Source organism: Equus przewalskii, unplaced genomic scaffold (genome assembly GCF_037783145.1).
Source record: "Equus przewalskii isolate Varuska unplaced genomic scaffold, EquPr2 ChrUn-3, whole genome shotgun sequence".
Taxonomy (NCBI): Eukaryota; Metazoa; Chordata; class Mammalia; order Perissodactyla; family Equidae; genus Equus; species Equus przewalskii.
Window position 1 is genome coordinate 2,963,789 of NW_027228751.1, and position 12,535 is coordinate 2,976,323.

Below are 12,535 nucleotides of genomic sequence, written 5' to 3' on the forward strand. Positions count from 1 at the left end.
ACATGTTTGTGGATCATTAATGTGTTTACAGGCAGATAGTTTTGTATGAAGCATTTATTTACCCTTATTATTAAGATGCATGTGTTTCACTGGAAGCATCAGCTTTGAGGCCTTTAAATAAGCACATGATAAAAATAGGCATGCATATGGAAGGAGTATTCTGTCCACGGACCATGAGCAGGTAAGCTCTCCATGTCAAATGGGATGAAATAACAGGAAAATGCAATTGAAAAACACACTTGAAAAATGAATTACATAAAATAATTTACTTCTCATTCAGAATGACCTTCCAAACCTATTCGTGAGACAGCAGTTCGGGAGTACAGGTACAATCTGAAAGTCATGACAGTTATAATAGGGCAAGACGAAGAGAGTTATACATTTGGATCCCGGAGTCAACCAGAGACAAAACTGGAATTGTGTGTAACACAAAGGGACGCTGATGAGAAACTCCAGGGACATTGAAGGAAAGACTGCCAGAGAGACAAGAAGGGTACAACTGAGAAAACCTATGTCTTTAACACAATGAGATTTGTATACACACACTCCAGCGTCTTCATTTTGCAGCCCAGTCTACTGGCTTAAACGCCACAAGGTGCTCATGCATGTAATTTATACCGAAGCAGTTGGTACATGTGTGTGCACTTCAAAGGCCGTAGTTTTAGAAGAATGGGAAGAAAATTACTTCCTGACCGTTCATTAATAATTCAGGTGATATCATGCACCTCCATTTATAAAACAATACAATAATAAAAACATTGTACAAAACAACACCATAAATAACATAAATGAGAAATTTTCAAGTATTTCATGTGCCTTGAAAAGTTCCGAACAGTAGTTCTAACAATGGACATCCTTTTTCTCTTTTTTCCTCTTCCCTCTTGTTTAGTCTCAGAGCCTGGAAAGAAATGCCTTCAGTCTCTCTTAACCCTGATGTTCTGGATGGAATGGACAAGATTCTACCTTGAAAAGAGAAACCTAGGAGGGCTTTTCAGTTTGGGAAAACGTGTCTCCTCTCATAAAATGTAATCTTTCCCCTGCTGCTGGTTGATCAGTGTAGGCATATAGCCTAGAGCCATTATGGAGAATCAAACAAACAACCACAGTGGGCTAAGGAGCCTCGTCTGATGGCTAAAGTTCTCTTGGAAAAAGCAAAATGAGAAGAGCACCTTGATCAGGAGAGGAAAAGAGAGCAGCAGATAAGAATATTAACCTTTAAATTCTGTGCCCTTACTCAGCCAGTATCTTATAGTAGCTGGAGCTGGCGAGGCCCTACGTGCGTTTCTTCATCCAGTTCAAGCATCCCAACTCCCAACTCCATACCACCCGGCTGCTGAGACTCATGCAGCAAGCACCCAGGCAAAGAAGGCGAGGCCAGCAGCTTAGGGACTCAAAAGTGCCACTAGTGATAACCAGCCCGAGACAGCGCTGCGTCAGTCAAGTATAAGATTCTATATGATATTTGCTCCTTAGAATACTGTTCAACTTGGAGGCTGTCAGTGGTTAAATTAAGCATGGATTCCCTTGGATGCTTCTCCAGCAAGACCCATGGAGTTTTACAGAATGCACTTTCCACGGGTTAGCATGCCTTTCTTAGCCTGTGTGGGAGCTGAGTCAGTTTGCCCTGTTCAATTATACAATGAAAGACCAGGGATCAGAACATGCATGTAAGTATGTACACACACTCTAGTTATGAGCACCTAGGGTCTTCCCCAACCATTCTTGCAGAAATATTTATGTATGTATATATACACATATGTATATAGAATGTACGTGTGTGTGTGTACCTATATGCACACACTTACACAAAATAGAGCAAACTCATCTAAACATCTAGAGTTTGGAGAAAGTGCTGGCTAACAGAATACATGTGCCTGTGGATGTCACATGAAGTATACCAACCAACCAACCTGAGGTCAGACTGTTGGGAGGAGAGAACTGCCGACGATCTTTGAAAATCCAGACATACAAGGCCATTATTTAGATAGTTGCTCACATGGCACCTTAAAAGAAATTCAGGAAAACTGGACTAGAATGAGATGCCGCCCTGATGAACACCAAAACACTAAAACAAATCTGGTTTTTACATGGGAGTGACTCACACGTGGCAGGCAGCATGAATATTAGGTTACAATGTGGAGAAAGTACTGGTGCTTAGTACAGATCAATATTTGGCCTCAGGTTTTCCAGGCATAGAGTCTTGACATTTCAGCCCCACACCACCAAGTGAGAATTAGGCACACTGGGGGACCAGGGAAGGACAGTCTGCAGAACTCTTGGCTCCTTTCTGCTTCTCTGATCCACAGCTGGAAGGGTTGGCCAAATCGAGATAGAATCGGGACTTGAGGAAGCGGCGGTATGAATCCTTTTCCATCAGGTTGAAAATCTTCTTCTGGGCCTCATCAAAGCAGGTTATCGTAGGCTCCAGCATGTTCCGGCTTGTCTCCTCCCTGGTGCAAGAATCCAGGTTTACCTGAGGGCAGAGGCCAAGGCACCATTAGACACAGTCCCTGTTGAAGCTGGAAGGCTGTATGCTTTATCCTGAATAGTAAGTGTGCACCCTCTACACCCCAGGAATGAAGAAAAGGACATTTGGCTCCACCCTGCCACTTGTCAAGAGAGTATAAAAGGCTCATCAGCTTCAGGGGGCAGGGCAATGTTTTCTGTTCTGTCTCACAAATTGGGGACATTCATCGGAAAAATTCATTAAGGGAGATCATCTAAGTCATTTGGATGAAAGAGCTTTTTTTCTTAACTGTTTTATTTGTGGTTGTCAAGATTATCATAACTTGCTCCACTGTTATAATTTTTCCTCTAACTCACATAGTCTAAAGATCCATGCCACGAACACCACTACTAGGAAATTTCACAAAGATCCAGAGAATTCTCTGCCATGAAGACCTACCTCTTTAGTTGCTTGGACTGAGATGAATTCATTATAGATCTTTTTGGCCTTGGGACTTAGTTTTGAGGGGGATTTGATTTTCTTGTACTCTTCACAGCTGATCCAGAAGTCGATGTTCTCCTCACTGTATTCAGACTTCAAGAAAGCTTTGAAAGCTGCCAGCCCACCTAGGATAGAGGAGAAAGAACCACAGTTATCACACCGGCTGGCCTCTTGGACATAGTATTTTAGATAAAGCCGAGGTGGTTGAAGGAATAAGGCAAGAGTTCAAAGAATCCCCTATTTCTTCCATTTTTGGAGATGACTAGGGTCAGGCAACCCTAATCTATGTTTGGTAGCTATTGGATCTCAGCTATACCTAGCACTTCTTGCTCGAGGTTTGAAGTTTCTTTTAAGAAAATGTTATGTTTCTGAAATGCCCATGCAGCCATCAATTGCCAAAGTGGGTTTGGGGTAGAGAAACTGAGGTTGACTCTGCAAGAAATCTCAGTATTTGGATTTTTTTTCCTCTCCCCTTTTTCCATGTGGTGAGAGAGATGGTTTTCCACATGGTTTGTGTATGAACTTTCCATTGTATATCACAACGCTCTAAGACATGATAAAATTTTAAACAGACTCACTCCCTTGAGTCTGGAAGTCAGAAGAAACCCAAGCATATCTGCAGTTCCTATAAAACCAAACATAGTATGAGCTAACTTGTCCATCTAGAGTGCTTTTATCCTCATTAGCTGGGAGGGGGAACTATCAGACTTACATTCATGGCTAATCAAGTTTTCCAGTGATTCAGCCCATTTTTTGACTTCCTCTTGGCTCACCCTAGAGACATGAGAGAGAAAAAGAACAATGTGAATGCCACGACACAAAACTGGGGCAAGAAATTTAAGACCCTGGATAAAACGTAGAGATTTTATTTTTCCATCATCATGGTGAAACCTATTGTTGACTAGGACCGTCTTTCGACTAAATGTATGGAAATTTCAAATGCAAGTATGATCTCCATGAAAATGGAGGCTGTCTGGATCCAAATTTAGCTTAACTAGGGATCTAACTTCCTTTTCTCCCCATGGAACATCTGTGTCGTCAGATAGTTAATGCTCAATGGATCTTCTCCAAGGCCTCTTCTCTTACCTCTGACAAATCACCACTTTGTCCTTCTTGCTGTGGGAAGAATTATGTTCACAGGAATCAGACTTCTGCAGCAGGAAACCCAGCCGATGTTTCATATCTTTGGCACTGCACGGAAGAGGAAAAAAAAGAATAATGATAATAGTTCTCTTTAAAAGATACCCTCATGGTAGAGCTCAAAGATTCCATTACTAGTTAAGAGGCAGAGGCAATTTATTCAGGAAATGAGAGCTGGAGTTTGCATGAACTCCCAGGAAAACAAGATTCCACTTCTGCTTCTGCCCATGAGTTACTACAAAACCTGGAGGCCAGGGACAGAGCACCGGCTCCTTTGTCAGGAACTGGAATTCTGACCCTTCGATCTCCCTCAGGAGCCTCTTCTGTAAACTTGTCATTTTGACAAATGGAACACTTCGGTATCTTCAACAGAAACATATTGAAAACTTGACTGTTCTTTGAGTGATTTTTAGGAATTGGAAAGCAAGCAGTAACTGTGAAATATGGCACCTTCCTGCTGCACGCCACCTTCTGGAGGGTGCTTGCTATTTCCATCTGCCTCCTTGTTAGCAGAGAGGGAACTGTAGAAGCACCTCAGGAAAGTAAAGGTCTGCTCAATTGCAGCCTTTTATGAGGTGGGCCAAGCAACTCCCGTGACGGGATATACACGGGGGTGTGCATCTCCAGCAGAGGGAAGTGCAAGGTGAGGTGGTATATGCGAACGCTCAGGCTGAAACCTGAGATCCTTCGGGCTTGCTTCTAGAAAATCTCCTGCTGCTGCTGCTGCTACTGCTTTCCTTTTTAACATCTACACTGTAAAGGGCACTTGAGGCTTAAAAACAATAAAGGGAAGCAAGTAAGTCATCACTGAAGCTAGTGATTGCTTTATCAGAGCAGAGCTTCCAGCTTATTGCCGCTGTTTAATAGGGAGCTAGAGTGCAGCAGGGCACCTGACTTACTCAAAGGAGGACCTTTTAATAAGCTTTCAGCTCAATTTTCTCATTATTTGTTAATTATTCTTTTGCTTGAATCTCTTTCATTATAAAAGCCAAGAAATTGTTTTAAAAGAGAAATGCTAATTGAAAAGAAATGAATGACTAGATCTTCCTTCTTAGACAGAAAAAAGCAAGAAGAATAAAAAGACGTTTTAGGTTGGCACTTATTTCTTAGTGGCTTACCCATGTGCATTTCCCCCAGAAAGTTTAAATTCCATTTTGTTCTTGGACTGCCCCTAAAATAGTATTTTCTCTCCTCTACAAGACTGTTTTCCATCCTTTCCTTCCCCAACTGGTCAGGGGATGCAAAATCTTCCTCAATGATAGCAAGATATTCACAAAGGCTAAGGTGATTCTAAAGTGATGCTATAAGTACATTATGATTTGGTCTAAATAGAAATCATTTCCTATTTTCATGTGCCGGCCCTGGCTGAGATCTAACAGTTATTGACCAACGCAGAGTCATTTCTTGAAGAGCTGGAAGTATGCTTAGCAAGTACATTAGATTTGCCCTTATAACACAATACAACCATAAAAATGAAACCCAAATGACTTCAGGGATGATCGGATTCAGGAAACCTGTATTTGTTCCACTCTCTGTTACCCACCACCTATGTGACCTTGAGCAGTTCACGGTCCCTCTGGAGCCTCAGGCACTAACGCTAGAATGAAGGTGTTGGACTGGATGATTTCCAGCTCACAGTGAGGAGAGGGAAGAGCAGTCCACCCTACTGACATAGAGTTGACCTCCCCAGGTTAGCTCTTGCTCCCTGAGGGCAGAGCTCGAGTGCAATCTTTTGTCTTGTCTCGCAAAATATTTCCCAGAGCATAACTTTCTCCTGACACCCCTGTATCTTGTATGATTAATTTTATACATGAGTTAACTGAAGCTTGGGGTGATCTGCTCCATTCCGTTCAGGACATTAATGATGGAGGTCAGAGGCATTTATTTCCTAGGGAGCCTCTGCCAGACCCTCCTGCTTCATTTTAAAGCAGTCATGAAAGAATATGAAAAAAAGAAGACTCTTTCATATTCCTGAAGGACAGAATACTTGAAAGGCAAACTTCTTAGCAATGTACAAAAGACTGTGCTTTCTGGGATATCTCTAAGTTGGAATTCAAGGTGATTTCAATTTGCAGGAAAACAAGAAAAGGGGTGGTCTACCTGCAGATTGACTTTTTACCTTTCACTGTAAGATTAAATAATGTAATATGCATTAATTTTGTATTTTTTTCAACTGGCTAATATATAACAATTCTCTGAAAGCATTCATTTATACCTTTGTCAAAAAGCCAAAGATATATGAGTAGCTACACATCTTTAAGTATTTTGTTTTTTTTTTTTAATCAAGAGAAAGTACATTGACAAAACAATGTCTTTAGGATGAGATCTTCTACGGGACTTAACTAATTGGTTATGATCAATATTTTTCAACGACCACACACAGGAGACATTTCCAGAACTAGAGGTAGGGGCAGACAGATAAGAAAGATCTACTTTTGGAACCTATATTTTATTGTAACATTTAGTTCTAAGAACGTAGAGAGTGAAAGATACTACAGCACCCCAGAGAGTATAGTGCCTTTCTGGTGCTGTAGACAACCTCATTCTGGGGTGTCCTCCGTGAAACAAAATCTAGCACACCATCCGAAAGCCCAGAGCCAGAATTCTACATACCCCAGCAATGCTCAACTAATAATAGTCATCCCAGGTAGTGATATTACAGACCACTGTGCAGAATCCAAAAATTTCACGTCCCTTCTTACTTAGAACTAGCTCGGTTAGAGGATGGAACAGTCTTCAAAACTGAGGTCATATAAAACAACGTGTCAGTGCCCAAATCTGGGGAGAATGCTTCTTAAGTCACAATTTCTAGCTAGTCCTGGAGGAAAGCTAGGAAGTCGACACTCTCCTGACCACATTGCTTCTAATTCCAAACAATGAGGTTAGTAAGTAGGATATGTAAACAACTGAGAAAGTCTATCCGAAAGTTTAACACGGTTAGCAGCTGAAAATAATCTTACCTCCTCAAGCAAGAAGCCGGCAGACCTGCAAGTCCTTTGCACATCTTGTTTATTGTGGGATTCGCAAGTCAGGAAAGAAAGAACGGCAGGAGGAGCTGTGGCTTCTGTTTTGAGCGCACTTTGCCTTTTCTCCCGGAAAGATGCTGTCGGAATCCACTGAGCTTCTCTCTCCCAGACCTGTAGGGGTCTCTTTTATAGCCCAGCCACGACCGTCCAGCCAATCAGATGGCAGCGCTGTAATACCAGCTCCCGGCAGCCTCTCCAGCCGCTGGAAGAGATAAGAAAGGAAGGACTGACGCATCAACAATGTAAAAGGAATAGCCGGAGAAAATCCTCTCGCTAAACAGACGTGCAGAAAATAAAAATTTGCTCAATGTCTCTACCGATGTCTGAGGTTTTGAATTTCTAGAAAAGGAAAAAAAAAAAGACTTTACAATGCTACAAAGCATGAGGTTTATTCATTTAGCTGTAAGATCAATTGCAAGGAAAGTTGCCTCTTGGAAGGAAAGGTGCCAGCAGCAGTTCGTGGGGCTGGCTCTCAAGGCACTTTCTCATTTGGATTGGAAATAGCATATCCTAGCATGGTTCAAAGTTTCTTCCTCACTACTTCCAAAAGGGAGCTGGCAGGATCATCGTTTAAAGGCAAGGATTTGCAGAAGTTGCCTCCACAGGTGTCACATTCAAACGGGGATGTGGGGAGGAATAGCTGGATGGCAGACAGTTATATGACTGGCAGCACAGAAAACTAGCCTAGGGAAGATAGATTAGCTTCATCTGTAATCAGCCTGACCGTGGACTATCTTTCCAGGAATCTTACTAAGAACAGAATTCAGCCCAGTACTGACAATCTCTCTTGTACATGCATGCTTCCTGCAAAAAGCTGCAAAACAGCAGCTTGAAGACCAGAGGACAGAGTAAATGAACACATACAGGCATCCATTCTTATCTGCAAATGGACTTATATCTTATTATGTCTTTCGTAGTTCCAGGTCTCCAAACTGGTATTTCAAAGTATCGAGAAAGAAAAAACATACGTCATCTGCCTTGCATCTTACCAGGGTTCAGGACCTAAGAATATCCAGCCCTACAGGTGCTTCTGAACACCTGGATGATTAGTATCTTTTGCACACAATATGATGGGCTGAATACTTCAAAGGATCACGCAGGTGTTTCCCATCTTGCAGTCATAGCTCAAATACCCATACCAGAGTTATAGAGAGGTCTTCTCCATGTAGGAAAGCTGTAAGTGGAAGGAGGAAATTAATTTCCATGTCAGACTGAACAGCTTTCATTTTGCAAGTAGACAGATTCCTGATCACAGGATATAGTGAGCTATGCTTTACATCTAAGAAGCAGAGGCATCAAATGGTTTAGGTGGAGAAGATGAAAATAAATTGATTCCAGGGAGATGCAAAGGTGCCTGAGAATATAGAAAGGAAAGTTGTAAGGAGCAATACCCCTACCGCATACGTGACCCTGAACATCCGACAATTCCCGCCCACCATTTGCCCCTGTCCATAGCTAGAGCAAGGAGATGACAGAGAAATATAACAGGGTGGAAGTGTCATAATCTCCAGAAGATGCACTTAAATCGTAGGAAAAAATATCTGGCCTTCTCCCTTTGAAATAGGAAAAAAATGTATTCGATTATCTACTGGGTAGATTTTCCTTGAGGTATAACATAGAACAAATAAATTTCTTTGTGAACCTGGCAGTCGTCCTTGGTGGTGGTGTGGAAAGGGCTACAGAGTAATGCAAAATGACGGAGGCCAAGGAAGGTAGACCCAGGGAGATGAACCAGTCAGAACTGGCATCAAAGGGAGACATTAAAAGAGAGAGAAGGTCACCCAAAGATGAACCGGGGCCTTCTCTGCCTACCTGGGCAGCCAAGAGAGTGATCACTCAAATAAGTTGATTTTAAGAACATGAATGAAGACCCGATAAGAACTTTCTATCTTGGACCTAGATCAAAGAGAAGCCTGAGCTGTCAGGAGTTAAATATAAATAGCTCCAATAGATGACCTGAATGGGATTTAAGACAATCTAGACTAACACCTTCGTTTTACCACAAAGGAAATAGAGAGGAAAAGTGATGTGTCAAGGTCACAGCTTCTTCCTAATAGAGCTGATTTCTTGACAGTAAGTCATATGGATTTCCTACTATGCTACCCTATCACTCAACCGCTTTATCAAATGAGATAAACTATGTAAACAGAGGTATTTCTAAACTGTAAAGTGCTAGGTAAATATTTTTTTATTGTTAGATTATACACAGTAGATAACAAAATACAGTATTAATTTTATACATCTCATTCAAGGAGGATTCACTGCCTGATGTTCTCTTGCTCTAAGACAGTGGGAGCTGATGCAGAACTCACTGCTTTGGCTCTCAATTAAAACCAAGTCTTTTTAACTTTGCAGCTAGCCCATTAATCTGTCAAGGCATTTCATCTTTGTTTACTTCTTTATGATTTCTTGCTTTCTGAGGAGTTTGAATACTTTAAAGAATGTTTGGAAAGCTTTTGAGAAGGTAACTTCTTTTTCACTATGGGACTCGCTCATTGTATTTGAGGAGGCGAAGACGGTACATCATGATACCTTGACAATTCCCCACCCTCTTTCTCTGATACACACAAAGCATTAAATTCTATTATTCTATGATTTGTCATTCCCGGATGATTCTAGTTATGTGGAAGAGCTTTATTCTCAAAAGATCTAATTTTTATTTATTCATTTACATAAGACATATCTTTTGAGTGCTACTCTGTGACAGGTACTATTCGAAGAGCTGCAGTTAGTGTGGTGAACAAGCAGACAAGGTCCCCTCCCTAGGAAGGTTTTCATCCCAGTGGAAGGAGTCAGAAAATAAATAAATACTTCCAGATTTTGACCCATGCCATGAAGAAAATAGGCAAGTGATGTGGTAGAATGTAACTGGAGGGCAAAGGGCTCATTTAGCCAAGGTGATCAGGAGGACCTCTTAGAAGAGGTGGTGTCTGAAAGGGGATTTCATGGGTGAGAAGGATGAGCATTGAGAGAAGCTTAGGAAATAGTATTTCAAAGAGAGATGGTATGAATGTAGAGAGGTAAGAACAAGTAAAAATGTTCTTTATCTAAATTGGAAAAGAACAAAAGGGGTCCAGCGTGGCTAGAGAATTGAGAACAAAGGGAGAGTAGCATGAAACAGACATGGAAAGACAAGAGACTAGATCCTGCAAGGACTTGTAGGCCGCAGTCCAGAGGCTGGACCTAATCTCCATGCAGTGGAAATCTACTGAAGAGATTGAAGCAGACAAGGAGCGTGATTTGATTGTCCTGGCTATAGTGGGAGAATGGACTGAGGGGGAGCACGGGAGCAGGTAGAGTACTTAGCAGAATTAGCAGTTTAAATCCTGGCTCATGAGTTTCTACAGTGCAAAGTGAATATTTACTTCCACAAATATTTATTAGATTCTATGTACTAGACATTCTGCTGAACTCTGGTAACCTAAACATGAGTCAGAAATGGTCTGTGCTTTTTAGGAGCTCACACTATCATAGGGAAGACCTTCAAATACCTGGAAAACACTACGTTGAGTGTCATTATTATAAACTTGTTTACACAAAATTTTAGGAAAGCACAAAGGATAGAGAATGCAACCTTTGGAATTTGGAGTTGTTTTCACAACGGAGACTGTTAAAGGATGAATAGAGACATACAAAGAAGAGAAGAGCATTACAATAGTGGGCACAATTATAATAGCTAATTTTATTGGGCACTAAGTTTGCAAGGCACTGCTTTAAGACCTTTATATTACTTAACTCACTTATTCCTTACAATTCATCCTACAATACAAGGTCCTACAATGATCCCCATTTTACAGATAAGACATAGAGGGTTTAAGTAAATTGCTTGAGCTTATATATCTATTTAGTGGTGGTGATGGGAGGCCAGCTCAGTCTAACTCCAGGGTTTCTGCCATTTACCTCTATGCTATCATAACTATAAAGGATGAAAGAAAGTGTACTGTTTGGATGCCATAGAGATGTTGAGTGTGATTATAGCTTTGGGGAAAGGAAGAGAGAAGTGAGGCCGAATGGTACTCTGAGACCCAAAAGCTGCTTCTTGTCATCCTGAAGGTCAGATTTTACCCTCTAGTTGTTGGGAGGCTAGCCAAGGTATTTAAGCAGATCAGATTAGTATTCTAGAAGTAGAACTTGGGAGTCACCACGGGGGAATAGATTGGAGGAGAGAGAAACTGGCAAAATATTTGAAGGCTGTTGCAATAGTCCATGTGAAACATGACAATGATAAAAAATAATACTGCAAGGCTGGCCCCATGGTGTAGTGGTTAAGTTCAGCATGTTCTGCTTTGGCGGCCCGAGTTCACGGATTTGGATACCAGGCATGGACCTCGCCCTCTTGTCAACCATGCTGTGGTGGCAACCCACATATAAAGTGGATGAAGATTGGCACAGATGTTAGCTCGGGGCTAATCTTCCTCAGCAAAAGAAAGAAAAATAAAAAATAAAATAAATAAAAAAATAAAAACAATACGGCACAAGATTGTTGTGAGAATCAAATGAGGTAATAAGTAAAAAAGAGCTCCTTACAGGCCAACCCAGTGGCACAGCGGTTAAGTTTGCACGTTCTGCTTCAGCAACCCGGGGTTCGCCGGTTCGGATCTTGGGTGCAGACCTATGCAGTGCTTGTCAAGCCATGCTGTGGTAGGTGTCCCACATATAAAGTAGAAGAAGATGGGCACGGATGTTAGCTCAGGGCTAATATTCCTCAAAATAGAGCTCCTTAGACTGCACAGCGCTGAACACCTGGAAGGTATTGTTGACAACAAGACTTTAGAAGAACTATTTCGTACTGGGGGACATTAAGCCACACAGCAGGATGTGAGCTGTGTGTGGTCTCCAGGTAAATTTCTAGTTTCCCTACCCTTCTCTCAGGGAGAACAAAAGAAAACATTGCTTAAGCCCTTGCCTCATCTCATACGAGGAAAAAGCTATTGTGGCAGGCATTGGATTCTTTCCTTCTACCAGTTAAAAAGGGGCACCTCCCTCCACTAGGGCAGGATACAGGCTAAGGCTCAGCCTTGGGCACATTCATGCCATCTCAAACAACAGTTTCCCCTCGGCTATTGGAAGCCTCCCTTCCTCTTTATTGTTTACTACAATGGCCTGGACGTCAATGAGAGTTCACGGTTATTGATTTTTCAAGCTGAAAAGCAAACATACCCAGCTGGAGGATGCCGTATACCAGGAAGATGAACAGGGACTTTCCCAGTGTGCCTTACTTTTGGGAAATGTGTCTTCCTTTCTGCACCAACCGTTGTGGGCATAGCGGTAAATCAGAGCCCCTCACCCTGAGGTTTGACTCTACCAGGTGATACCTCACGTGATTTCCCGTAGACAATATCATCCTTAATTAGCTGGAGGGAAAAATCTTTCTTTCCCAAGAAGTAACGGAAGAACCAAAATATCCCTATCCCAAAGATTT

The 12,535-nt window shown here is 41.8% G+C and overlaps 1 protein-coding gene across 1 annotated transcript; it reads right to left on the bottom strand.

The window, feature by feature from the left end:
• Positions 1 to 247: 247 nt before the first annotated feature.
• RGS4 (regulator of G protein signaling 4) lies at positions 248 to 7,363 on the bottom strand. Its single transcript, XM_070608179.1, is given in 6 exon segments — positions 248 to 2,473; positions 2,906 to 3,072; positions 3,660 to 3,721; positions 4,034 to 4,138; positions 7,048 to 7,115; positions 7,118 to 7,363. Coding segments are annotated over 6 exon segments (873 nt in total). The 5' UTR covers positions 7,349 to 7,363; the 3' UTR covers positions 248 to 2,233.
• Between the last annotated feature and the right edge of the window lie 5,172 nt (positions 7,364 to 12,535).